Here is a 25,997-nt window from a genome sequence, read left to right on the forward strand (position 1 = left end):
CTGAAAGGGGGAGGAGGGACTGCGCCGCTCTATAGGCCCCCGTGAAGTGAACGGAGATGTGGTAACTGGTTCAGAACCACTATATTCCCATTCATGGTCATGCACATTGTTGTTATTGCTGCTACTGTCATTATTATTATTTACAGTTGTTATTAGTATATATATGTGTATATATATATATATATATGTACATATATATATATATATATATATGAATGTGTGTAGATAAATGTACATACATAAGGACAGCATGAATGTATGTATGCACTGTGTAAGCAGGCACGGTCTGCTACACATGCACAAATGGACTCCAGGGGTAGGGCCCGACAAGCCTATGGCTTCTCCCTAACCCTTTTTCGGAACGGACAGGACATGACATATGGACACTATAAAAAATAAATAATAATAATACAAAAAAAAAAAAAAGGATGGAAACTGTGTGCAATGTATGAATGTATGTCCTCCTTCCGAAAATAAACTGAACTGAACTGAACTGAACACATATATGCGTGTTGAGGGCGTGATGTGCCCAGTAGGAAGTCGGTCGAATCGGCGGATCTCCAAAAAAAAAAGTATATTTATAATAAAGAAATCTCCATATATGCAGTATCCTGATGTCATCAATCATAGGACCACAATGGAAATATGTAAATTAAATTCCATTATAATACAATGTCCCCAGGACGTTTTTGTGGTCACTTTTATTTAACCCATTAAAAATGAAAAAGATGTCTTCTAAATCCTGTCAGTTTTCTGAAATACCTATGTTTCTCTATCAGTGGTGCTCAATAATTCAAGGACCCCAGAAACTATAGCAGAACTACAAGCTCATAGCGTGGCACTCGGTGCCGAGCTATGAGCTTGTAGATCTGCTATTTTTTTCCAATAGCTATACATTATAACATAATGCTTAAAACACCAAAAGGCGTTCCCGTCCAGAATGTTAAACGCAAATGTCTTAGCCTGGGTTCTACTTCCAGCCTCAATCGCTGCGCTCCGTGAATCTGTTTCATCACTCTCTGCTCAGTCTGGAAAGGGTCCTAATCTCAGTCTGGAAAGGGTCCTAATCTCAGTGTGGAAAGGGTCCTAATCTCAGAGTGGAAAGGGTCCTAATATCAGTCTGGAAAGGGTCCTAATCTCAGAGTGGAAAGGGTCCTAATCTCAGTCTGGAAAGGGTCCTAATCTCAGTCTGGAAAGGGTCATAATCTCAGTGTGGAAAGGGTCCTAATCTTAGAGTGGAAAGGGTCCTAATCTCAGTGTGGAAAGGGTCCTAATCTCAGAGTGGAAAGGGTCCTAATATCAGTCTGGAAAGGGTCCTAATCTCAGAGTGGAAAGGGTCCTAATCTCAGTCTGGAAAGGGTCCTAATCTCAGTCTGGAAAGGGTCATAATCTCAGTGTGGAAAGGGTCCTAATCTTAGAGTGGAAAGGGTCCTAATCTCAGTGTGGAAAGGGTCCTAATCTCAGTGTGGAAAGGGTCCTAATCTCAGTGTGGAAAGGGTCCTAATCTCAGTCTGGAAAGGGTCCTAATCTCAGTCTGGAAAGGGTCCTAATCTCAGTGTGGAAAGGGTCCTAATCTCAGTGTGGAAAGGGTCCTAATCTCAGTCTGGAAAGGGTCCTAATCTCAGTGTGGAAAGGTTCCTAATCTCCAAATTTGCAAACGGGTGGAAACGACCCGTGCCTTAATTCGTCTGTGTGGTTTGGGTTGGAAAGGAATACAGCAGTTTGAACGTCGTATCAATGCGCAGCGGAGTCACAGTCTGATGTTGACCTCACTGGGCGGAGTCACAGCCTGATGTTGTTGACCTCACTGGGCGGAGTCACATTCTGATGTTGACCTCACTGGGCGGAGTCACAGCCTGATGTTGTTGACCTCGTTGGGCGGAGTCACATTCTGATGTTGACCTCACTGGGCGGAGTCACAGCCTGATGTTGTTGACCTCGTTGGGCGGAGTCGCATTCTGATGTTGACCTCACTGTGGGCGGAGTCACAGCCTGGTGTTGTTGACCTCGCTGGGCGGAGTCACAGTCTGATGTTGACCTCACTGTGGGCGGAGTCACAGTCTGATGTTGACCTCGCTGTGGACAGAGTCACGGACGCTCTCGTCGCCGTCCGACAGGAAGCCACTGCCCGTGGTCAGTGTCGCCATGGTGACGCCGCGTTCCAGGGTCGTGATTCGCTGCTTCAGTCGCAGCTGGGAGGAGTTAAACTCCGTCTGCAGACGGGCCACGCAAGTCTGGAAGGAATAACACAATGTTATTAAAACCCATTCTGGGCGGGAACCCCTTTTGGTGTTTTAACCATTATGTTATGCATTAGCTATTGAAAAATAGCAGATCTACAAGCTCATAGCTCGAGCTTCTATTATATTATAATAATAATAATAATAATGGATTGCGTTTCTATAGCGCTTTTCTATGCACGACGTGCTTACTTTACAATGGTTACTTTACAACGGTCCATTCATTCATACATTGGGAGGTGAAGCGGTAAACAGTCGACGCCAGCGTTTCTTTTGTTCATCTTTCTATCTGTATGTCTGTAATCCACATAACTCGGAAACCGTTCGCCCCACCGACTTCAAACTCGACACACGCAATCCACACCACCACAGGGAGTGCAGACAGTGCCCGGTGTCGAGTCACACTTTTTTATTGTTCTTCTTCCGGAGTAACCTACCGAACTTCCGTTGTGATTGGCCGAGCTTTGCATAACGTTCGTAGTAGCTAATATTGGCTGTTGTTGGTTACGTAACCAATCTATGTTTTACAATAGTTTATGAAGAAAACAATGGAACATAAATTCCATTGCAGGGGCAGAAGACCAAACTGTTCAAGCATTATGGAAATTTTCAAATTAGGGAGGGGCCTATGTAAGCGACTGGGGAAACCACCCTTTGCAATTTTTCAAAAAATTGCGACTTTTCTAGAACTTATTGTTATTGTTATTGTTTGTATTATTATGCACCTGCAGACGATCCAGGCAGGATTCCAGCCTCTCCACCTTCTCTTCCAGGTCCTCCCCTGCTGACACGCCCACTTCCTCCAGAAGCCCCTCCTTCCGCAGGATGTCCCGCCCCCTCTGCTCCAGCTGTGCTCTGGCGTGTGGAAACTCCTGCCGGTATACGGGGACGATAATAACAAGACAAACTCCTTCCGCTATAGAGCGTCGCAGTCCCGCCCCCCCCTCGAGAGACCCGGAAAAAGAAATCGCCGTTCATTTTCCTCATAGGCATTTCTTAAAGTATTTATTTAAAGACGGTTACGCCGCGGACAAAGCCAACTCGGATCGTGACAAATCATGACAATGAACACAATATTTTGGGCCGATCAAATCATTAGAAAGAAAATAAAGGCAGGAGACAACACTATTTGTTTTGTTTTTTCTTCTTATACATTATTTGATCGGCCAAAAACATTGTGTTCATTGTCATGATTTGTCACGATCCGAGTTGGCTTTGTCTGCGGCGTAACCGTCTTTAAATAAATCCTTTAAAGGGATTGTGACATTTAAAAAAAGGTTTTGGAATTGTTCTTATTTTTTTTAGGTTTTCTAATCTCAATTGCACCCAAAAAAACATGAACTTTTAACATTCAGTAGATTTTCTGTGATCTGGGGTTTTCTGGCTCAAACAGGTGCTCTGATTTGCCGGCAGTAAGTGATGTAAGACCCTGCAAATCCCATATAATATGTCAATGGGATTTGCCAGCAGATGTCACTGTTTTCACTGTGTTGCCTGTTTTCATTGTAGCTCAAAAGGCTTCCAAACCCCAAAGAAAACTTCAGACCACAGAAAATCCACTGAATGTTCAAAGTTCAGGTTTTTTGGGTGTAATTGAGGTCATAAAACCTAAAAGAAAAAAGAAAAAGAAATGAAAATGAATGTCATAAAACCTTTAAGAAAAACCTATGGGAAAAATGCATTGCGATTCATTTCCTGGGCCACTCGTCGTTCTGAAAGGGGGAGGGACTGCGACGCTCTATACGGGGACCATAATAACAATACAAACTCCTACTTGTGTGTTGGGAAAATTGTAGAGAAGACATTCTGCAACCGTGACCGATCTGTTTTGATGATTACATGCGTTTCTGATTGGTCGTGTATACCTGTTATTGAAATGTATTTAGTGACGAGGAAGGTCGAAAGACCGAAACGTTGCACTTTGACATTAAATAAAAAAGCTCTTGATCCAGCAAGTGGCAGCTTGGGCTCTGGGCTTTCAAAAAAAATTTAAACACGTAAAACACGTGCTTGGCGGTGAAGGAGGTTACTGTACAGGTCCCTGTACCTGCAGCAGTGTTGATTTCGTCGACTACCTTTTTTTCACTGAGGAAAACTTAATGGAAACTAAATGAAAACTAAGCTGAAAACTAAGCTATGGTGACTAAAACTAAATACACTGACTGTCAAATAAAAACTATACTAAAATGTTAGGCAGGGACTAATGGACAAGAGATCCAGTATAAGTCATTTTACACTTGGTTGCATGCTGAAAATAGCAGATCTTGTAGATCAACTATTTTCAGCGTACGTAAGTGTAAAAACAGTCATTACAGCGGCATCAAGGCCTGCCAAAATAAATTTTAGTCGACTAAATCAACTGTAGATTTAGTCGACTAAAACTAGACTAACACTAAAACATTCCCAGGTACCTAAAATGTGACATAAACCTAAATGAAAACTATTAAAAGAGACTAAAATGACAAAAACTAAAAACATCTAAAAATGCTGCCAAAAACGAACACTGGACAACTCACCCCGGTGCTTTCCCGTTTTTCCTCCCGGAATGTTCCCCAGTGAGGGGGATAACTTTGTAATATGCTATTCTCTGTTTGTATTCTTTTTGGAAAAATATAAAAAGATACTCCTATGGAAAGGCTATATTATTTTACTTATATTGACCCTATAAACAATTTAGTATAATTTAGTATATGTAAGGTTTTGCCCCCTCAAATGGTACCTCGTCAGATAATCCCAACATAGCCCACAACAACTTCTGTGAACCGACTTCACTGTAGCAGCTTTTCATGAATTACTGTATATTTGTACTAATAGGCTGTCTGCTGTCGTGAAAATGAGAAATTAGTTAGAGAAATTCAAAAGTCCAGCCGTCTGCCGTCCAGCCTCTCCCACCAACCCCTCCACTGGGGAAAATTCCGGGTGGAAAAACGGAAAAGGGGTGAGTTGTCCTGTTTTCCCCAAAAAACAACACCACCACTGTAACTGTTATACCTGCAGGGCGTCCATGAGGTCCTGCTTGGACAGACAGAACAGGTCGGAGTAGCCCACGCTGCGGATGTTGGCTGTGCGGCGGTTCCCCATCTTGCTGCCGCTGATGTTCAGGATGCTGATCTCTCCGAAGCAGCTTCCTCCCGTCAGCACGGCCAGCTGGCCCACGCCGTCCTCGCCCACCACGGCCAGGCGGCCATCTTTGATGATGTACATCTCCTTGCCCACGTCCCCCTGGTGGCCAACGCCGGGCGAGGCAGGCAGGCAGGCAGGCACGTGCAGAGAGTGTCAGAGTAGAGAGAGAGAGGCAGGGGCTGAAATCCTATAAGAGGGCATTTTTGGGCCGAAAATAGCGAAAATAGCAGATCTACAAGCTTGTAGATCTGCTATTTTCGGGGCACAACCCTGCACTCTTTATCTGCTGGAGATGCGGTGTATATGACATGGATTTCGAAAACAAATTTGTTCAACGCAAAATACTGTGTTCAAGTTCAGGAGACTGAACAACAATAGACCAGATGGATATACTAAGCTCTTCATTTCTGACTTCAACATGCCTCTCGCGAGCGATCATCAGCGACTTATATCATATAATCTTAGCGAGGTAAGCAAGCAAAAATATGTCTCCCGGTTTTTGTACGGCACGGGGGGGGGGGGGGGGGGGGGTTGCGGAGGGGGCTTACCGAGTAAAAGCGGCCATATCTTCTCAGCCCCCCGAGCTATTTTGAAAGAAATCCCGGTGCTAATTGTGTTAAAAATCAATTCAACAACAACAATTAGAGCTTGTAACTAACTATAACTCCATTAGAACAGATTTTTATTTTTTATTTCATGGAAAAAAAATCGATGTTTTTTGGTATAGACTGATGGTTTCAGAGTGACCGAGTGTAAACTCAGATCTGTGAGGGAAGCAGCCAGCCATCTGCACCTGATAATTTGAGGTTTAAGCTACAGGACGAAGACGGTTGGTTGTTTAGTCTATTTTGTCTCATTCAGGGCGGGACCCCCTTTTGGTGTTTCTAGCATTATGTTATACTTTAGCTGTTGACAAATAGCAGACCTAGATTGTATAGGTCTGCTATTTTTGAAAGAATTGTGAAAAAATATTTCTTAAATGCCATTCTTTGTGGCTTTTCAAGCAGGCCATGACCTAAGGAGGCGGTTTGGGACATACCTGGGCAAGCAGTCCTGGGGATAGGCGGGAGCGAGAGACCATTTAATTAAAGCTTTATAAACAAGTAAAATAACTTTAATCATGTTTAATCATTTCTTTCTCGTTTCTTTTTTCCATGTACACAGAGATAAAGGAGAAATAAATAAATACTAATAAAACAGACCTTTCTACATATGTAGTCTCCTGGACTGAAGACCTGAGGTCTGAGTTTCAGCACCAGCTCCACCAGCAGACCTGCCTCACAATCCTGGAAAATATGCACCTATACACGCGCACACACACACACACACACACACACACACACACACACACACACACACACACACACACACACACACACACACACACACACACACACACACACACACACACACGTGCATTGCAATCAATATTACAAATAGTATAATTCCAAATCTCATATCGTTGCTCTCGGGCAGAAATCTCTTATCTCCATTTTCTAACTTGTGCGTTTAATTTGATTTAAATAAACTAAGGCCCACATACTACTTTGAAATGCGGTGCGTAAAAAATATTTGGAAGTCGATATCACTTTGTAGACAGGTTTCTGAAGTGTCTACTCACTCTGAGACACAGAGTGAGTAGACAGGTTTCTCAACTGTCCACAGCCCTCCTCTGAGACATAGAGTGAGAAGACAGGTTTCTGAACTGTCCTCAGCCATCCTCTGAGACACAGAGTGAGTAGACAGGTTTCTGAACTGTCCACAGCACTCCTCTGAGACACAGAGTGAGTAGACAGGTTTCTGAACTGTCCTCAGCCATCCTCTGAGACACAGAGTGAGAAGACAGGTTTCTGAACTGTCCACAGCCCTCCTCTGAGACACAGAGTGAGTAGACAGGTTTCTGAACTGTCCACAGCCCTCCTCTGAGACACAGAGTGAGTAGACAGGTTTCTGAACTGTCCACAGCCCTCCTCTGAGACACAGAGTGAGTAGACAGGTTTCTGAACTGTCCACAGCCCTCCTCTGAGACACAGAGTGAGAAGACAGGTTTCTGAACTGTCCACAGCCCTCCTCTGAGACATAGAGTGAGAAGACAGGTTTCTGAACTGTCCTCAGCCATCCTCTGAGACACAGAGTGAGTAGACAGGTTTCTGAACTGTCCACAGCACTCCTCTGAGACACAGAGTGAGTAGACAGGTTTCTGAACTGTCCTCAGCCATCCTCTGAGACACAGAGTGAGTAGACAGAAATGGTGCCATAAGGAATTAGGACCAATTATATGATGCATATGTTTTATAGGTTGAATGTCCATTAAATAAATTCAATAAAATAAAATAAAATTAAGACCACTGGGTAATTAATTAACGTATTACCTTCTTCAGGGTTTCCAGGTGAACGTTGATGGCGATCTCCGCCCGCAGCTTGTTGGGCAGGCTCTTCAGCACGTCCTGCTCGTCCACGATCTTCTGATTGGTCCAGAGGTAGTCGAACCAGCGAATGACGCGCTGCTCCAGCTCCTTGCTGACGCGGCGGAAGTGCATGTAGTGCTTGAGCGCGTCCACGCGGCTCTGGAAGCCCGCCCTGGTGGCGTTCATGTTGGAGATCATGGCGCCCACGTTGCCCACGATGGAGGCGAAGATCACAACTCCAATCTAGGAGATCAGCAATGCGAAACTTGTGTCCGTCATACGTCACACGTCATAAGCCATCCAACCGACGGATTCAAAGGACGTGTGTACACGTCCTAGCGCATCCTCAATGACATCAAACGAGAGAAGAATATTATTAATTCTTTCCTTTTTTTTATTTTTGAGTGGGACTCCAAGGCTTTTCGTTAATCTAGGGCGCTCTCCGTGGTTTTGATCTGATGGATATACTATAAGCTCTTCATTTCTGACTTCTCAACTGCCTCTCGTGAGCAAGGTAAGCAAGCAAAACAATATCGCAGTTTTTTTTTCCGGAACAGAGTAAAAGTGGCCATGTCTTCCCGGAACCCCAGAGCATCTATTTTGAAGGAATCCCGGTGCTGTTTGTGTTAATAGCTTAAGAACATTTTATGTATGCAAAGGAACACAATCCACCAGTCAGTCAATCAATCAATCAATCAATCAAAAACAACGTGATTGGCTGAGAACTGACCAGGAAGTCCACGACCAGGAAGAGGTACTCCTCGTCCCGGACAGGGGGCGGAGTCTCTCCGATGGTGGTCAGGGTCAGCGTGGACCAGTACAGGCAGTAGATGTAACTCCTGGTGAGAGAGCCAAACTCTGGAGCGGATTGGAGCGGGGCGGAGCGGGATTACATAACACAAAACAAATATCACAACTGAAGAAGCATGTCAGTTCCAATGAAAGCCCCAATCTGTGATTTGTGAAACAGCGTGAATAGTGTAGGAAATCTATGGAAGAAAAATGGGGTCAACCTCAAACAAATTGCAACAGAAACCATTTCAACTTTTTTTGTTTGTTTGTTTTGTTTCATAAATATGTTAGTAAGTAACAGCATATCGAAAGTCCTAAGAAAATCCCAGTGGTGTTGAACATAAGGGGTTTTCATGATTCTGAATCCATGGCAAGCATTTGTTTTGCAAAAACTATAATCTAAAATGACAAAACTCACATTAAAGGTATATTCAGTGATTTCACTCAAAAAACCTTAGGTTTCGTTTTTGGCTGGGACCTAAGCCTTTCATCCAATCAGGATAGAGAGCCAAAAACGAAACCTAAGGTTTTTTGACCCCCAGGGGTTAACTGGGGACAGGGAGGAACTCCTTATATGGTCAGCACACTCTATAGTAGAGAGGAGTATCACAACAAAACAAAAACATAAGTGATATTTGAATTAAGTGAAATCACTGAATATACCTTTAAAACAAATGAAAACTTGAAAATTGAAAACAAAAAGAATGCAAAACAAAACCAATTAGTAAAAAGCATTTTATTTATTAATCTCTTAATAACCTGGATCGGAGGTGTTGGGGTAGACCCAGGTGTCAGAACCCAGTCCCAGGACTTTAGAGAAGCTGAAACGAAACAGATAACAGAACAGTTTAGCCTACATATTAGTCAACATCTATAACCAGCAAAATTCAGCTCATTTCTGAGGGGCGCTACATTGGAGGGGCGCCCTCCAATGTACAGGTTTAATGTTTGTCTTTATAGTTCAATGTCTGTTTTAAAAAACGACATTGACAATGAAGGGAAACTTGTCGTCATCTTGTCCCTATAACACAAACATTAAATGCCATTAACAATAACATAATCACCTAATCATAGTTAAGACTTTAATATATTAGCACCCCTCACTTCACACGGGTGTGATTTATTTCATACACTTGCATGGAAATGACTTAAAGGGGCACTACGTATGTCTCTAAATTAATAATACAATGGAAAATGTTGTCCAATCTGTATGGTAGAGTACTATGAAATTAAAACGTTGTGCGACACTAAATGGAACAGAAGGGGTTAATCCCTTCCTGAATGGGTTTTAACCCATTCTGGGCGGGAACCCCTTTTGGTGTTAGCATTACATTATGCTTTAGCTATTGAAAAACAGCAGATCTACAAGCTCATAGCTTGTAGGTCCGCTATTTTTTAAAAATCAAAGAACGACTGACATAGAAACATAGCTTTTTTCAGAAAACTGTCAGGATGTAGAAGACATTTTGTAGAATCTGATCTCAAATCAGAATGTGTTTTTTTTTTAAACACTAGATGTTGTGGCGTCGTTTTTGGCGCCCCCTGCCTGCCTGTAGTATCCGCAGGCGTTCCAGTGGATGATGACCAGGATGTAGAGCACCAGCTTGGCGATGCGGAAGGCGTTGGGGCATCCCGTCCTCGTCTCCGTGCGCTCAAAGAGCTCCAGGAGGCGCGGCGCGCGCAGCAGGCGGTTGAAGCGCAGCAGGGGCGTGGCCCCGGCCAGCGAGGAGGCCCCGCCCCCCAGGAGGCGGAGCAGGTCGGTGGGCAGGACGGACGCCGCGTCCAGCGCGCACTGCAGCGTGCGCACGTACGTGCGCCGCAGGCGACGCACGTCCCTCACCAGCAGGCCCTGGTCCAGAAAGCCTGGCACGCACAAACACGCACGCACACACGCACACACACACACAGCACACACACGCACACGCACACACACACACACACAATAGTTTAGTTATATAGTTAATTGTTTTTGTATTGCTTCCAGTAGTTGTTTTCGTCGACTAAAACTAAGAGGAAAATGTGTGTGTGTGTGTGTGTGTACCTGTGCGAAGGCGAACGGCCATATCGAGGACGTAGATTCCGTCACAGAGATAGTCCAGTACCATCCACACCAGCACGCCGCTGCTCTGGAGCTCGTCAAAACAGGCCCTGAACACACGCACGCACACACGCACGCACCATGGAAACAAGTTGGTACAGAAATCTCCATAAATCGTAAAATGGACACCGAGATATACAGAAATCTCCTATACAGTATGGACATAAAGGGACACAGAAAGACATCATTGTCCATGGGCATAAAAGGGGGCGGACAGACAAATACAGAAATCTCCATATATGGGAATAAAGGGACAAAGGCTGATAGATATACCGTACAGAAATATCCATATTTCTATAGCCATAGAACAAATGGCTATAGCACAAATGGCTATAGAACAAATGGCATGCTATAGCCATTTGTGCTATAGCCATTTGTGCTATAGCCATTTGTTCTATAGTCATTTGTGCTATAGCCACAGTGGCCTTAGACCCAATGTGAAACATTGTGTGCCAGGGACCCCCACCCACATTAATGCCTGGCCTCAGACCCAATCTGAAACATTGTGTACCAGGGACCCCCCATACAAGATGTGTGTTAAAATTAAATACCATTGGGTAAGCTCATGTCTCATTGTGGCCTGTTGTGAGCTTGTAGATTTGAAAAATAGATGATTTGATGCTATATAAAATTAACACATGTTGGGGACCCCCTGGTACTTTGGAAGCCACTTGCTGCGGGGACCACCTGGAAGCTAATAAAGGACCCTGTGTGTTCCGGGAGCCCCCTTTAAAACACCCTGGACTAGTAAGTATGACATCAGTCTTGCCCAAATATGGAGTCGTGGTGACATCTATGACATCATAGATCCATCCATCCATCCATCCATCTTCAACCACTTATCCGTAGTCAGGTCGCGGGGGCAACAGCTCCACCAGAGAGCTCCAGACTTCCCTCTCCATAGCAACATTAGTGACTTCCTCCTGGGGGATCCCGAGACGTTCCAAGGTGAGTCGATGTGTTTCCTCCATCTGCGCCTTGGTCTTCCTCGGGGTCTCCTCCCAGTGGGACGTGCATCGAGAACCTCCCTAGGGAGACACCCGAGAGGCATCCTAGCCAGATGCCCAGAATCACCTAAACTGGCTCCTTTCCAGGCAAAGGAGCAGCGGTTCTACTGCCTCGTGTGACTGAACTTCTCACCCTATCTCTAAGGGAGATGCCAGCCACCTGGAAAACTAATTTATTTAAACCGTTATCGCGACCTTATTCTTTCGGTCATGACCCACACTTCATGACCATAGGTGAGAGTAGGAACGAAGATTGCTCGGTAGACAGAGAGCTTTGCCTTCTGGCTCAACTCTCTTTTCGTAACAACAGACATGACATAATATGACATCATAGATGATGGCATAAAGCCAAGATGGACACCCGGATAAAGAGATTCTTGGCCATCATCATGTTTCGTCGTACACGTCAACAGGAACCGCCTTCTCAATAGGGAGGCACCACTAATACATTTATCCTCCTCGATTCAGGACAACAACAACGTTCACCCCGCCACCCCTCACATCGCAATGACATGAGGGGACAGCATGGGCGCCACAGAGTCGCGGATAGGTTTCCTGTCGTACAAAGAGGCCACCAAGAGAGTCACGCAAGAGGAACTGCGGAGGCTGAAGGATGCCTTCAAGAGAGCCAGCGGCAACTGCCTCCACATGACCCGGCAGTGCTTCGACAGGGACGTCCTGGGCGACGGCGTCCCTCCCAAGCTGGCCGAGGTGATCTACGCGTCATTCGGTGGCTCGCCCACCAAGGGCTTGCACCAGCAGGACCTGATCGTGGGCATGGTGCTGCTGATCAGGGGCCACGACGATGAGAAGGCCAAGTACCTGTTCAGCCTGTTCGCCGGCCAGCCAGGCGGCCACGCCGCCAGGGACGACATGGAGGCCGTGCTCCGCTCGCTGAATGGCACGGAGGTGCCGCCCTCGCTAAGGACCTTCTTCACGCAGGAGGTGAAGGTGAACTACGGCTGCTTCCGGGCGTGGCTCCTGCGCAACAAGGAGGCGCTCACCTTCGCCAGGTGGCTACTGTCGGGAGACATGTGTGCCGCCCTGACCCATAATGACGGCGGCGCGCCCACCTTCTACCGGAAACTGGCGCGCGCCACGCACTTTGCCGAGTCGGCCATACTGTGCTTGGAGAAGAGCTACCACTCGCTGCTGAAGAGCCAGTCAGCCAGACGCCTGGACCTGAAGACCTTCGTCCCGCTGGTCTCTCCGCCCGTCCCCGCCTCGCTCGGCGAAGGCCTGTTCAACGCATTCGACGGGAATCGAGACGATCACGTGGACTTTGAAGAGCTCTGTCGTGGCCTGTCCAAGTTCTGCAGGGGAACGCCCGCGGAAAGGCAGACGTTTTGTTTCGAGGTGTTTGACACGGACCGAGACGGGTCTCTTTCTGGAGACGAGCTCCGTGGGATGGTTGCGGCGCTGCTGGAGGTGTGGAACGACAACCGCACGGACACGCTCTCTGAATCAAACAGCAGCGTGTCGGGCATAGCGGAGGGCATTCTGAGAATACACGACACCACTAAGTCAGGTCACCTGACCCTGGAGGACTACCTGAAGTGGAGCGCAAAGAGCGCTCTGGCTAACGAGTTCCTCAACCTGCTCTTTCAGGTGTGCCATGTTGTCCTGTGGTTGAGGCCCGCGACCCCTGAGGAGGAGGGACAGATCATCAGGGCTTGGCTGGAGAGAGAGAGCAGACGTGGACTACAGGAAGGTCAATGCTGGTTCCTCGTCTCAGCGCTCTGGTGGCGACAGTGGAAGGACTACGTCAGGTATGAGCACGAGCGCTCGGCGGTGGAGCAGCCGTCCGTTCCGAGCTCTCCGAGGAGCACGGCGGCCGTGGCCGGCATGGACCAGCACGTCCGTCCGGGGCCGGGGACGGGAGGAGGTCTGAGAAGCCCCTCCGAGGACAGGTCCCGAGGCTCCGTGATGGCTCCGATCAGCCCCCGTCAAGGTTCGTCCAGAGCCCCCGGTCAACTACCCTGTCATCCTCCTGCAGCACAGAAACCCGGGGCCATCGACAACCGGCCCCTGGTCAGCGCTGAACCCGTGAAGGCCAGTCTGACCGGTCACGGCGGGAGGCTGAAGTACTCCTCGCAGCCAGCACCGGGCCAATACTTTGAGACGGTCCCGAAGCCCATCTGGAAAGCCCTGGACCACTGGTACGGCGCCAACCTCAGCCTGCCACGGCAGGTGATTCGGCAGAGCGCGACGGGCCAAGAGGAGCTGGAGCTCTTCCCGCGCTACCTGATGATCCTGCGGCAGCAGGAGCAGCGACCCGCCCACCAGCCGCCCCACCACGGCGGCCGCGCCAACACTCCGACTTCCCGCAGCAGCGCCCCGCCTCTGAAGCGCGCGCTTCACTCCACGGGCTGTTTCAGCCGCACGGCCACCATAAAGCAGATCCACGTCCACCTGTCGCAGAGGCTCATCGTAAAGGAGGAGGACATGAGGCTGTGGCTGTACAACAGCGAGCACAACCTCACGCTCCTGGATGACGAAGACCACACGCTGGAGAGCCTGGAGATCCAGGACAAGCAGTGCGTCTTCATCGAGGAGCGGAACAAGGACATGAGCTGGCCGGAGGAGATGTCCTTCATCACCAACAGCCGGAAGATCCAGAGGCACAACGCCCGGCCCACCGAGAAGGGAGCCACGGGCCTCAGCAACCTGGGCAACAGCTGCTTCATGAACTCCAGCATCCAGTGCGTGAGCAACACCAGGCCCCTCACCGACTACTTCATGGCCGGGAGGCACCTGTACGAGCTCAACAGGACCAACCCCATCGGCATGCAGGGCCACATGGCCAAGGGCTACGGCGACCTGGTGGCCGAGCTGTGGAGCGGCGCGCAGCAAAGCGTGGCGCCACTCAAGCTGCGCTGGACGCTGGCCAAGTACGCGCCGCGCTTCAACGACCTGCAGCAGCAGGACTCCCAAGAGCTGCTGGCCTTCCTGCTGGACGGCCTGCACGAGGACCTCAACCGCGTCCACGACAAGCCCTACATCGAGCTGAAGGACAGCGACGGCCGGCCCGACGGCGAGGTGGCCGCCGAGGCCTGGGACAACCACCTGCGGCGCAACCGCTCCGTGGTGGTGGACCTGTTCCACGGGCAGCTCAGGTCGCGTGTGGCGTGCAAGACGTGCGGCCACGTGAGCGCCCGCTTCGACCCATTCAACCTGCTGTCGCTGCCGCTGCCCATGACCAGCTCCGTGCACCTGGAGATCGCAGTCACCCGGCTGGACGGCTCCGTGCCAGTGCGCTACGGCCTGCGGCTGAACCTGGATGAGAGGTACGGCGGTCTGAAGAGGCGGCTGGGCGAGCTCTGCGGCCTCCATTCCGATCAGATCCTGCTGGTGGACGTGCACGCCTCCAGCATCAAAGGCTCGCCGCGGGACAGCCAGAAGGTGTGTCTGTCCGAGAACCGCTTCCTGCACGCGTATGAGATCCCGCCGCTCTGCCCTGCGCCCATGGCGCCTACCGCGCGCACGGACATCGCCCACATTGGCGTGGCCAAATCTGTCCTTGTCGCCAACGATGGCGTGCCCGTCAGCCTGGAGACTCCTATGGACGAAGTAGGCGTGCCCGGTGGAGGACGCGCCCTCGCACCTACGACGCTCCAGGATCAGAGACCTTTCATCGGTTACTTCGTCGCCATGCACAGGAAAATGCGGATGAGCGGTGTCTTCACGTTGTTTCAGAAGAACCGGCCCAGTCTGTTCGGAATGCCGCTGATCGTGCCATACACCGCGCACACCAGTAAGAAGGATCTCTACGACGCCGTGTGGAACCAAGTGTCCAGCCTGCTCAGACCTCTGCCGCCGCAGGAGGACTGTGACGAGGGTGGCGGCGGCACTGGCCACCAGTACCCCTTCACGCTGCGCACGGTGGACAAGGACGGCCTCGTGTGCGCCTGCTGCAACTGGTGGTACCGGCCCTGCCAGGGCTGCGTCATCGAGTGCACGGAGGAGGAGAGGGCGTCCTCTGTGCACCACGGCTCCATCGCCGTGGAGTGGGACGCGGACGTGCTGCACGGCCGCTACCAGCCCTCCCAGGAGAGGGTGGTGAGCGAGCACTGCAGCGTGCCGCAGGCCCGCCGCGCACAGGCCGAGCCCGTCACCCTGGACAGCTGCCTGAGGGCCTTCACCAGCGAGGAGGAGCTGGGCGAGGAGGAGCTCTACCACTGCTCCAAGTGCAAGGCCCGCTGCCTGGCCACCAAAAAGCTGGAGCTGTGGAGGCTCCCTCCCATCCTGATCGTCCACCTGAAGCGCTTCCAGTTCGTCAATGGCCGCTGGATCAAGTACAACAAGGTCGTGGAGTTCCCCCACTGCGGTTTCAACCCCGGCGCCTTCCTGGCTCCCAGGGATCACGCGGGGGAGCAACGACACCGACGCCACTCCCGCGGCGGGGGCGACTCCGAGGAGCTGGCGAAGGTCGGGGAAGAGGACGACGATATGGCGTCCACCGCCGGCGACCTCCCCGAAGCCTCGCCAGCCTCGTCGGGCACGGAGTCGGCGCGCTCCGCACGTTCGCTCAGTCGGAGCCCTCTGAGAAGCACTTCCAGGAGCGCCTCAGGAGGAGGAGGAGGAGGAAGCCCCGAACGGGTCCCACTCCGCCCGCCGCCGCAGCTGAGCAGCAGACGACACGGGGTCTCCAGGTCCAACCTGGACGGCAGCGGGCGTCAACAGGCGTCGACATCGGCCGCGGGCACCACCACCACCACCAGGGGTCCAGACGGCAGACCCTTCTGTGACTCCGAGAGTGTCCAAGTGGAACCCACACTGTGCTCTGATGACGGGTCGTCCGGGTCGGCGGCCCCAGACGAGCTGCCGCCGCAGGAGGAGGAGGAGTCCACGTACAACCTGTACGCCATCTCCTGCCATTCGGGAATCATGGGCAGCGGCCACTACGTGACCTACGCCAAGAACCCCAACGGGAGGTGGTACTGCTACAACGACAGCAGCTGCAGGGAGGTGCACACCGAGGGCATCGACACCGACTCCGCCTACATCCTCTTCTACGAGCGGCAGGGCGTCGACTACGGCCGCTTCCTGCCGCCGACGGACGGCAAGCAGGCGGCCGACACCGGCAGCATGGACGAAGACTTTGAGTCCGACTACAAGAAGTCGTGCGTTCTCCAGTGATCGTTGCACGTCGTCGTCTTTCCTGCCAAGCTGGCGTCGAACGCCACTGGGTTAAATCTCCGGTCTTTTTTTCCCTTCATGTTGATCCATCAAGCTAAGTAAGGCCTTTCAGTGCTGTCTCGGTGGAAGACAAGGTGTGACTGCCGGAGGACGCAGGAGTTCTTGTCAGTCAGACTAAAACAATAACTAATTTAACCCATTCTGACCGGGCACCCATTTTGGTGTCAGCATCATGTTATGCTTTAGCTATTTAAAAATAGCAGATCTACAAGCTCATATCGCGCCACCGAGTGGCGCGATACGAGCTTGTAGGTCTGCTATTTTTGAAAAAAATCGAAGAACGACTGACATTTTTAGAATCTGATCTCAGGTCAGAATGGGTTCGTCAGACCAGCGTGTGTCCAGTGCAAACCTCGTATGAATCTGATCTCAGGTCAGAATGGGTTAAAGGACACGTAAGGATCACAGTTTGTAAATTTAGCTTAAAGGGATAGTTCCGTTTTTTGAACTTGAAGCTGTATGAAATACTTCCCATTGATATAGTGGTCGCAACTGTATTAATTGATTAGCCGAGTCCTGTGGTGGGAGTTCTGCTCTGGTTTTGGTTAAATATTAAGTAGTTCCGGTCATTTTCTGGGGGGCACAGGGGGCCACGCATTAAAAGTAAATTAATTCACAAAACTAACGTATTTCAAAAATATTAGTGCAACTTTCGTTCATTTTTGACCCCTCTATCACATGGACCTATGGTTTTTGTGTCCATATCAGTACACTCAAAACATAGTTCCATGTGATAGAGGGGTCAAAGTTGAACGAAAGTTGTGCTAATATCCATGTCCACTTGTGACGCACGCACACACACACACACGCACGCACCCACGCACACACACACACACACACACACACACACACACTTTCCGTGGGGCATGTGCAATATCGACATAAATCATAAAAGAGTTGCACAAAAGTGAAAATGGTCGATGTAGATTTTCACATTTATGCTTTAAAGTTATTAATGGACATACAAGCTTTTTTCCCCCGATAGGCCACTGTGTCCGTTTGCCAAGGGGGGGAATTGTCCCTCTTGACTGCGCTTCAGACCTGTTTCCCCAAAAAGCCTGTTTAGTATATTGTTGCTGTTTAATTTAGGCAAGCAATGAAACTATGAGAATGTGGAGCTATTTAAAACCATTTTAACCAAAGAAAAGCACTTAACCTACCTTTAAATCAATCAATGTGTATATAGAAAACACTGCGTTGTCACGCAACTATCATCATCATCATTACTGTTAGTGGCATGTAGTTCCTCACCTGACCACCAGGAGGCTCCAGTTATACAGCACAGCTGCACCAATCACCATCAGCCAGTAGTAGTACGCATCATCCGAAGGGGACAAAACGAGCAGGTTGCACCTGCTGCGCTTCCTGAGACGACGAGAGGAATGAAACGACGATTAAGATACAAAAGGACAATTGCGTGTGTGTGTGTGTGTGTGTGTGTGTTTGTGTGTGTGTATGTGTGTGTGTGTGTGTGTGTGTGTGTGTGTGTGTGTGTGTGTGTGTGTTCGTGTGTGTGTGTTCATGCATGTGTGTGCGCACGTATTCTCACGTCTGTCTGGCGGGTCTGCCGTCTGCAGTGTCCGCTGCGTCAGAGTCTGTGTGGGCGTGGCTGAATCTACTGGGAGGAGCTTGCATGTCCAAGGGGGCAGGTCCTCTGAAGCGCTCCAGGAAGGAGTCGGGTCGCTCGACCTCTTCAACCAAACCCTTATGGGCCCATTCTCTGAGTGTCATCACCATGCTAACTAGCCTGGAGAAACAAAGATAGTCATCACCATGCTAACTAGCCTGGAGAAACAAAGATATTCTCTGAGTGTCATCACCATGCTAACTAGCCTGGAGAAACAAAGATATTCTCTGAGTGTCATCACCATGCTAACTAGCCTGGAGAAACAAAGATATTCTCTGAGTGTCCTCACCATGCTAACTAGCCTGGAGAAACAAAGATAGTCATCACCATGCTAACTAGCCTGTAGAAACAGAGTGCAGTACTTTCATCCGACGGAGCATTGGTCCGAACGACAACCTACCTCCTCCCTCACCCTAACCCTAACCTCCCCCGGGGCAGACACCTAAACCTAACCGCAACCCTCTCCCGACCCGCAGCGCACCTCGGAGCATTGCTCCTTCGGAGCAATGCTCTGTCGGATGATAGTATGCCTCCCGTAGAAACAAAGATATTCTCTGAGTGTCATCACCATGCTAACTAGCCTGGAGAAACAAAGATATTCTCTGAGTGTCATCACCATGCTAACTAGCCTGGAGAAACAAAGATATTCTCTGAGTGTCATCACCATGCTAACTAGCCTGGAGAAACAAAGATAGTCATCACCATGCTAACTAGCCTGGAGAAACAAAGATATTCTCTGAGTGTCATCACCATGCTAACTAGCCTGGAGAAACAAAGATAGTCATCACCATGCTAACTAGCCTGGAGAAACAAAGATATTATCTGAGTGTCATCACCATGCTAACTAGCCTGGAGAAACAAAGATATTCTCTGAGTGTCATCACCATGCTAACTAGCCTGGAGAAACAAAGATATTCTCTGAGTGTCATCACCATGCTAACTAGCCTGGAGAAACAAAGATAGTCATCACCATGCTAACTAGCCTGTAGAAACAAAGATATTCTCTGAGTGTCATCACCATGCTAACTAGCCTGGAGAAACAAAGATAAGGGGATCCTTATAAACAATAAACAATAAACTAGCGTGGAGGAACAAAGATATTCATCACCATGCTAACTAGCCTGGACAAACAAGATATTCGCTCATCAGCATGCTAACTAGCATAACTACATAACTTATGTGTAGCCTAAACCAAACTTCATTAACTCTAAATAGCTAGGCCCCTATAGTCCCCCCCAGTCATAATTGGCTGGAGCCGTCGCTGCCTGACATTGAGAAACAGAGGAATGACCTGGACAGAGCGCCTCGACCATGCAGAGAGCTCCGGGAGTTGTTGTTGTCCCTCCTGTCCATGACGGCCATCCTCTGGAGCTCCGAGCAAGTGTCATCACAAATCGACTGGCCCCTAAGCAGGGGCGTAGGGGCCACACACACACACACACACACACACACACACACACACACACACACACACACACACACACACACACACACACACACACACACACACACACACACACACACACACACACACACACACACACACATTGTGTTTATTATTTATATTTATTATGTTGATGGATTGAATGCAATGGAAACAAGTCCCCGGGACTTTTTTGTGTTATCCTTTTAGCCTTAAAACCTCTTGAGCCCCAATCCCCCGACGGCGGGGGCAGAGGCTGTCCACCTCATGAACAGCTCTCAGCGGGTAAATGGGGCTGGTCAAGGTCTTAGGTTACAACTCCGATATTTTATTTTTCCCTCCCGGACCCCCCTGGGGTTTAAGAGGTTTTAAAGCATACATGTCAAACTCAAGGCCCGGGGGCCAAATCAGGCCCGTGAGTGAATTATCTTTGGCCCGCGGGATGATATTTAATTAGTATTAGAACTGGCCCTCTGGTATATTGCACGGACCACCATAATACTACAAGTCCCACAATGCACTGCGTGTGCATTTACAGCTGTCATGTTGTTCAGTTAAATGACATTGTGTGTTAAGTTTACATGGCTGTCATGTTGTTTAGTAAAATGACATTGTGTGTTAAGATTACATGGCTGTCATGTTGGATATGCAGCATAAAATCCAAGCAGCGCAGCGAGTGGCTATAGCCAGGTGCTCCTATATAGCCTTTGATTAGACACATTCATTGGTCTGTTATAGAGCGGAGCGGTCGTTATCCAAGCATTGAACCAAGCAGTGTAATAAATAGCAGAAACAGAGTGTTTAATAATACCTGCTGAGAGCGATGCTGTCAGCTCTGTCACTCTCCTCGTCCATCCACGTTCTGACTGACAGCCTCTGGGAGGACAGCACCTGGACACTCATACTGCACGCACGCGCGCACACACACACACACACACACACACACACACACACACACACACACACACACACACACACACACACACACACACACACACACACACTTAACATCTTTATTTGTATTCACATTTTACAAGACATTTCTTGAACACAAACAATAGTGGATGCGCAAACTTGAGAAAACTCTACAACAAGTGCTTCAGATACAGATCACGGGTACAGAAAGCATCGCCTTCTCCATATATGGCGACTGCCAATTATTGCAGACACTGAACTGAATTTTGCCGATGCCTTAGCTCTCGGCTTGGGCATGCCTGCAATCTGCAGGCCCCTCACGACTGATTTGTGGACATTACCGAGGCTTCTAAATATGAACACAAGTAGTTTACATCTGTATAGCCAAGCTGTATAATAGCATCCTTAAGACGCTGGTACTTAAGCACCTTGGTAAGGAATGCCTCTTCCAGACTGTGGTCGAATGTACATGCCACTTCCAAAATGGTCACTTCTCTACTGTCCTCATCAACAACAACAATATCTGGTGAAAATAAATTGAAATAGCAGTCCCCCACACTACACACACACCACCTCAGTGAACATCAGTAATCAGCTTAGCAACAACAAGTGGCACGGTTGTCACGACGACAGATGATGATGATGGGTCAGAAAAGATGAATTTGAGCCCGGCAGTGTGGCGCGCCTAAAACAGCAGATCTACAAGCTCACCGTGTTGTGAGGCCTGCTAAAATATCAGATATATAAGCTCACAGTGCAGCTTGTATACTGTGTTGTAGACCTGCTAAAACAGCAGATCTACAAGCTCACAGTGCAGCTTGTGTACTGTGTTGTAGACCTGCTAAAACAGCAGATCTACAAGCTCACAGTGCAGCTTGTGTACTGTGTTGTAGACCTGCTAAAACAGCAGATCTGCAAACCCACAGTGCAGCTTGTGTACTGTGTTGTAGGCCTGCTAAAATAGCAGATCAACAAGCCCTCAGTGAGTTTGTACAGTAGATCTGCTATGTCCAGGCGTGCCACAGCGTCCTGCAACAGAGCGTATATTATACAGTACAGTATTATTATTATACATTATACAGTACATTGTACAGTACTGTCGAGGCTTTACAGAAAGCAACATTAAACGTATTAAAGGAAAGCAACAAACCTGAGAGTTCTGATGTTGTCAAGTTAACCTCATTCAGTGTCAACCATTAAATAATGAATATGTCAACTTCAGTGTCCTATCTCTCTATCCCTGTATCTCTATATCTCTCTATCTATCATGTCTCTCCATCTATCGTGTCGCACCGTCTCTTTGTCAGCATGGCTGTCGATAGATCAACGCAAGATGGATAATGACATCATGGATATGAATAGAGAGATGGATGGACGGGGTACAGTGTACAAAACCAAGCAGATAAAAGGATGATCACATGGCACCCCGCACACAATCCTTTTAATTGCAAATAGCCTGTGCGTGCGTGCGTGTGTGTGTGTGTACATTTGTACCTGCAGCAAGCTCATCTGAATTCAAAGAGCTCCAGTGAAGTGCTCTCATCAGGCCGTGTTCAGCGCTCTGATTACTGTGGTCTCTCTCTCGCACACGCATGCACACACACACACACACACACACACACACACACACACACACACACACACACACACACACACACACACACACACACACTTAACCCAGTGGTTCTCAAACTGTGGTTTGATGATATGCATGTTTTTGTAAATTATGGTCCTGTTAATTTTATAATGGATGATACAGTAGGGTGTATCATGGGACGCTTCTATAGGGCGTGGAGACCAGCCACCGACGCTTAAAGAGGGGGTGGAGACCAGCCACCGATGCTTCTACAGGGAGTGAAGACCAGCCACCGATGCTTCTATAGGGAGTGGTGTGACGGCCAGAGTCACAAGTGACTCTTAATTGAATAATTAACAGGCCATCACCAGGTAACGATGATTGACACCTGGCAATCTCCCTACTCAGGTTATAGTTGCCACAGGTGTGTCACTCTAGGTGTGAGAAAACAGTTTGTGTGCTGGCAGCAGCTCTGAAGGACCGTGTCCAGCACTCTGCACTCTTCTCTACCGGTTTGTTTATTTTTAGCTCGAGTTAGAGCATGTTTAGAAACGTATGCACCCACTGCAGAAGAAGGCCTGCCGTCGAGACTCTTCAAACTCCTCTGTGATAAAATCCAGGGAGGAGAAGTAAACGGAGGAGGTGAATTGCCCACCCACCAAACAAGCCGTAGTCCAAGAGCTGGTTGAAGAGATGCTTGAAAATGACATCATAGAGCCTTCCTCTTCACCTTATGCTGCTCCTGTGGTAATCATTCCCAGGAAGATAGGAAAGCCCAGATTCTGCGTGGACTATCGGAAACTTAACACCATCACCCTTTCTGATGCCTATCCTATTCCCACTATCCAAGAGATTCTTGAATCCTTGGCGGGAGCAACCATCTTTTCCACTATAGATCTAAATAGTGGATATTGGCAAGTGGCGATGGATGAGGATAGCCGGCTTAAGACTGCTTTCGTGTGTGCCCAAGGCCTGTTCCACTTTAAGGTTATGCCTTTTGGCTTGAAAAACGCCCCAGCCACATTCCAGCGCCTAATGGAAACCACCTTGGCAAATCTTAAAGGGAAAATCTGCTTTGTTTATCTTGACGACATAATCATCTATTCCACCAAACAACAGCAGCACCTTAAGGACATTCAAACAGTTCTTGACCACCTGAGAGCAGCGGGACTTACTGTCAATATGAAAAAGAGCCACTTCGGCCGTACATCCTTGAAATTTCTTGGACACATTGTGTCTGCGGAGGGAATTCAAGCTGACCCAGACAAATCCCTGGCTGTACAAAATTATCCAGTACCCACCACCCTGAAATCTCTCCAACGATTCCTGGGAATGTCAGGATGGTATCACCGCTATGTACCTAACTTTTCCCAGATCGCTGAGCCGCTGAATGCACTGAAACGAAAAGGAGCTAAATTTAAATGGACCCCAGAGTGTCAATTGGCATTTGATGAGCTCAAACGACTGCTTGTCACCCCCCCAATTCTGGGCCACCCCAATTTCAATTATCCTTTCGTGGTGTATACCGACGCAAGTGAGGTGGGTCTTGGTGCTGTTCTTGTGCAGCAAACCGGGCTTGGCAGAGAAGAAGTGTTGGCGTTTGCCAGCAGGTCGCTGATTGCAGCGGAACGCAATTACTCTACTACGGAGCAGGAATGCCTTGCTGTGGTTTGGGCTTTGGAGAAATGGCGCTATTATCTGGAGGGGAGATACTTCACTGTGGTAACCGACCACGCCTCCCTAGTCTGGGTCTTTCAGACCAGTAAGCCCAGTTCTACCGTCTGCTACCCAACGGCTAAGGAACTGGAGGACATGCAAAGACGCAAGGTGCTGGAGATCTTTGAGGAGGAAACGGAGGATGAGGACTTCTTAGGATTCCCCAACAGCCAGGACACTCACCTAACGCCCTGTAAAACAAAAGCTAAGGAACTGGAGGATGCGCAAAGACGCCGAGTGCTGGAGATCTTTAGGGAGGAAACCGATGATGAGGACTTCTGGGGATTCCCCAACAGCCAGGACTCGCAACTAAACCCCTGTCAACCGACAACTAAAGAATTGGAGGACATGCAAAGGCGCAAAGTGCTGCAGATATTTGAGGAGGAAACGGAGGACGAGGAGTTCCTAGGATTCCCTAACAGCCAACCGGTCACTGCCTTGGTCAGCTTTTCTCCATGGGGGGAGGAGTGTGACGACCCGCCTCCCTCAATCTTGGTCGGCTTTCTCCATGGGGGGAGGAATGTGACGGCCAGAGTCACAAGTGACTCTTAATTGAATAATTAACAGGCCATCACCAGGTAACGATGATTGACACCTGGCAATCTCCCTACTCAGGTTATAGTTGCCACAGGTGTGTCACTCTAGGTGTGAGAAAACAGTTTGTGTGCTGGCAGCAGCTCTGAAGGACCGTGTCCAGCACTCTGCACTCTTCTCTACCGGTTTGTTTATTTTTAGCTCGAGTTAGAGCATGTTTAGAAACGTATGCACCCACTGCAGAAGAAGGCCTGCCGTCGAGACTCTTCAAACTCCTCTGTGATAAAATCCAGGGAGGAGAAGTAAACGGAGGAGGTGAATTGCTGCAGGAGGCTTGTTTGCCTCTGTTTGAGTTGACCGAGTGGGACATTAAAACACACTCAGAGGTAACCCAGACAAACACTAACATTTGGACAACAAACAATAACATTTGGACGACAAACAATAACATTGGGACAAAAAAAACACTTCATTACCAGCAAGGACAAACAATAACATTGGGACAAAAAAACACTTCATTACCAGCAAGGACAAACAATAACATTGGGACAAAAAAACACTTCATTACCAGCAAGAGGATCTTTATTTTGTTCGTCATTGACTGAACTCACAAAGACCGGTTTTGTTGGCTTTCCAAGGAGTGGTGAATTTAACCCCATTTGTACACAAAAGTTTCAGTTGAACATTTATTGAATATATCATTTTGGGGGTTTTCATGATTTGTTGCTTTTTCGTTATATGAATATTGAATGCCATTTCCTGCTTTTGTTGTTTTATTTTAATGTTGTAACCTAACCCATAACCCCTGGTTTCAATATAAATCCTGTTCTAATCCATCACATTTAAGGGTTCTTTATCTTTTATTGAGTCCTTTGTCAGTTTCCTCGAACCACCTGGCTACATTTAAAAAAGGAGAGGCTAAGTCCTCTCTGGTAGGTACACACCTGCCTGGCACCCCAAGCTACTGAGGAAACCGTTACAGTGGAGACCAGCCACCGATGCTTCTATAGGGAGTGGAGACCAGCCACCGATGCTTCTATAGGGAGTGGAGACCAGCCACCGATGCTTCTATAGGGAGTGGAGACCAGCCACCGATGCTTCTACAGGGAGTGAAGACCAGCCACCGATGTTTCTATAGGGAGTGGAGACCAGCCACCGATGCTTCTACAGGGAGTGGAGACCAGCCACCGATGCTTCTATAGGGAGTGGAGACCAGCCACCGATGCTTCTATAGGGAGTGGAGGAGACCAGCCACCGATGCTTCTATAGGGAGAGGAGACCAGCCACCGATGCTTCTATAGGGAGTGGAGACCAGCCACCGATGCTTCTACAGGGAGTG

General features: G+C 48.7%; 3 protein-coding genes across 3 annotated transcripts in view; 2 read left to right on the plus strand and 1 right to left on the minus strand.

Annotated features, from left to right (window-relative positions):
- Positions 1-25,997, plus strand: part of LOC310873828 (chemerin-like receptor 1) — a gene marked incomplete at both ends in the record, with an annotated part of 592,518 nt that overhangs the window by 283,158 nt on the left and 283,363 nt on the right. The gene's annotated exons all lie outside the window — the stretch shown is intronic.
- LOC310873244 (cyclic nucleotide-gated cation channel-like) lies at positions 1,949-22,418 on the minus strand. Its single transcript, XM_083785579.1, has 14 exons — positions 22,327-22,418; positions 20,729-20,821; positions 19,786-19,899; positions 18,417-18,614; positions 18,119-18,232; positions 10,605-10,711; positions 10,114-10,426; positions 9,323-9,384; positions 8,502-8,629; positions 7,736-8,014; positions 6,566-6,664; positions 5,232-5,462; positions 2,966-3,112; positions 1,949-2,234 (listed from the first exon to the last, which is right to left on the minus strand). Exons 2-14 carry the CDS (start codon positions 20,818-20,820, stop codon positions 2,055-2,057), a joined length of 2,064 nt encoding a protein of 687 aa, XP_083641705.1. The 5' UTR covers position 20,821; positions 22,327-22,418; the 3' UTR covers positions 1,949-2,054.
- Positions 12,194-16,807, plus strand: LOC310873305 (ubiquitin carboxyl-terminal hydrolase 32-like; the record flags this gene model as incomplete). Its single annotated transcript, XM_083785653.1, has 1 exon — positions 12,194-16,807. One exon carries the CDS (start codon positions 12,194-12,196, stop codon positions 16,805-16,807), a length of 4,614 nt encoding a protein of 1,537 aa, XP_083641779.1.

This window comes from Protomyctophum parallelum (genome assembly GCF_964188405.1).
Source record: "Protomyctophum parallelum genome assembly, chromosome: 16".
Taxonomy (NCBI): domain Eukaryota; kingdom Metazoa; phylum Chordata; class Actinopteri; order Myctophiformes; family Myctophidae; genus Protomyctophum; species Protomyctophum parallelum.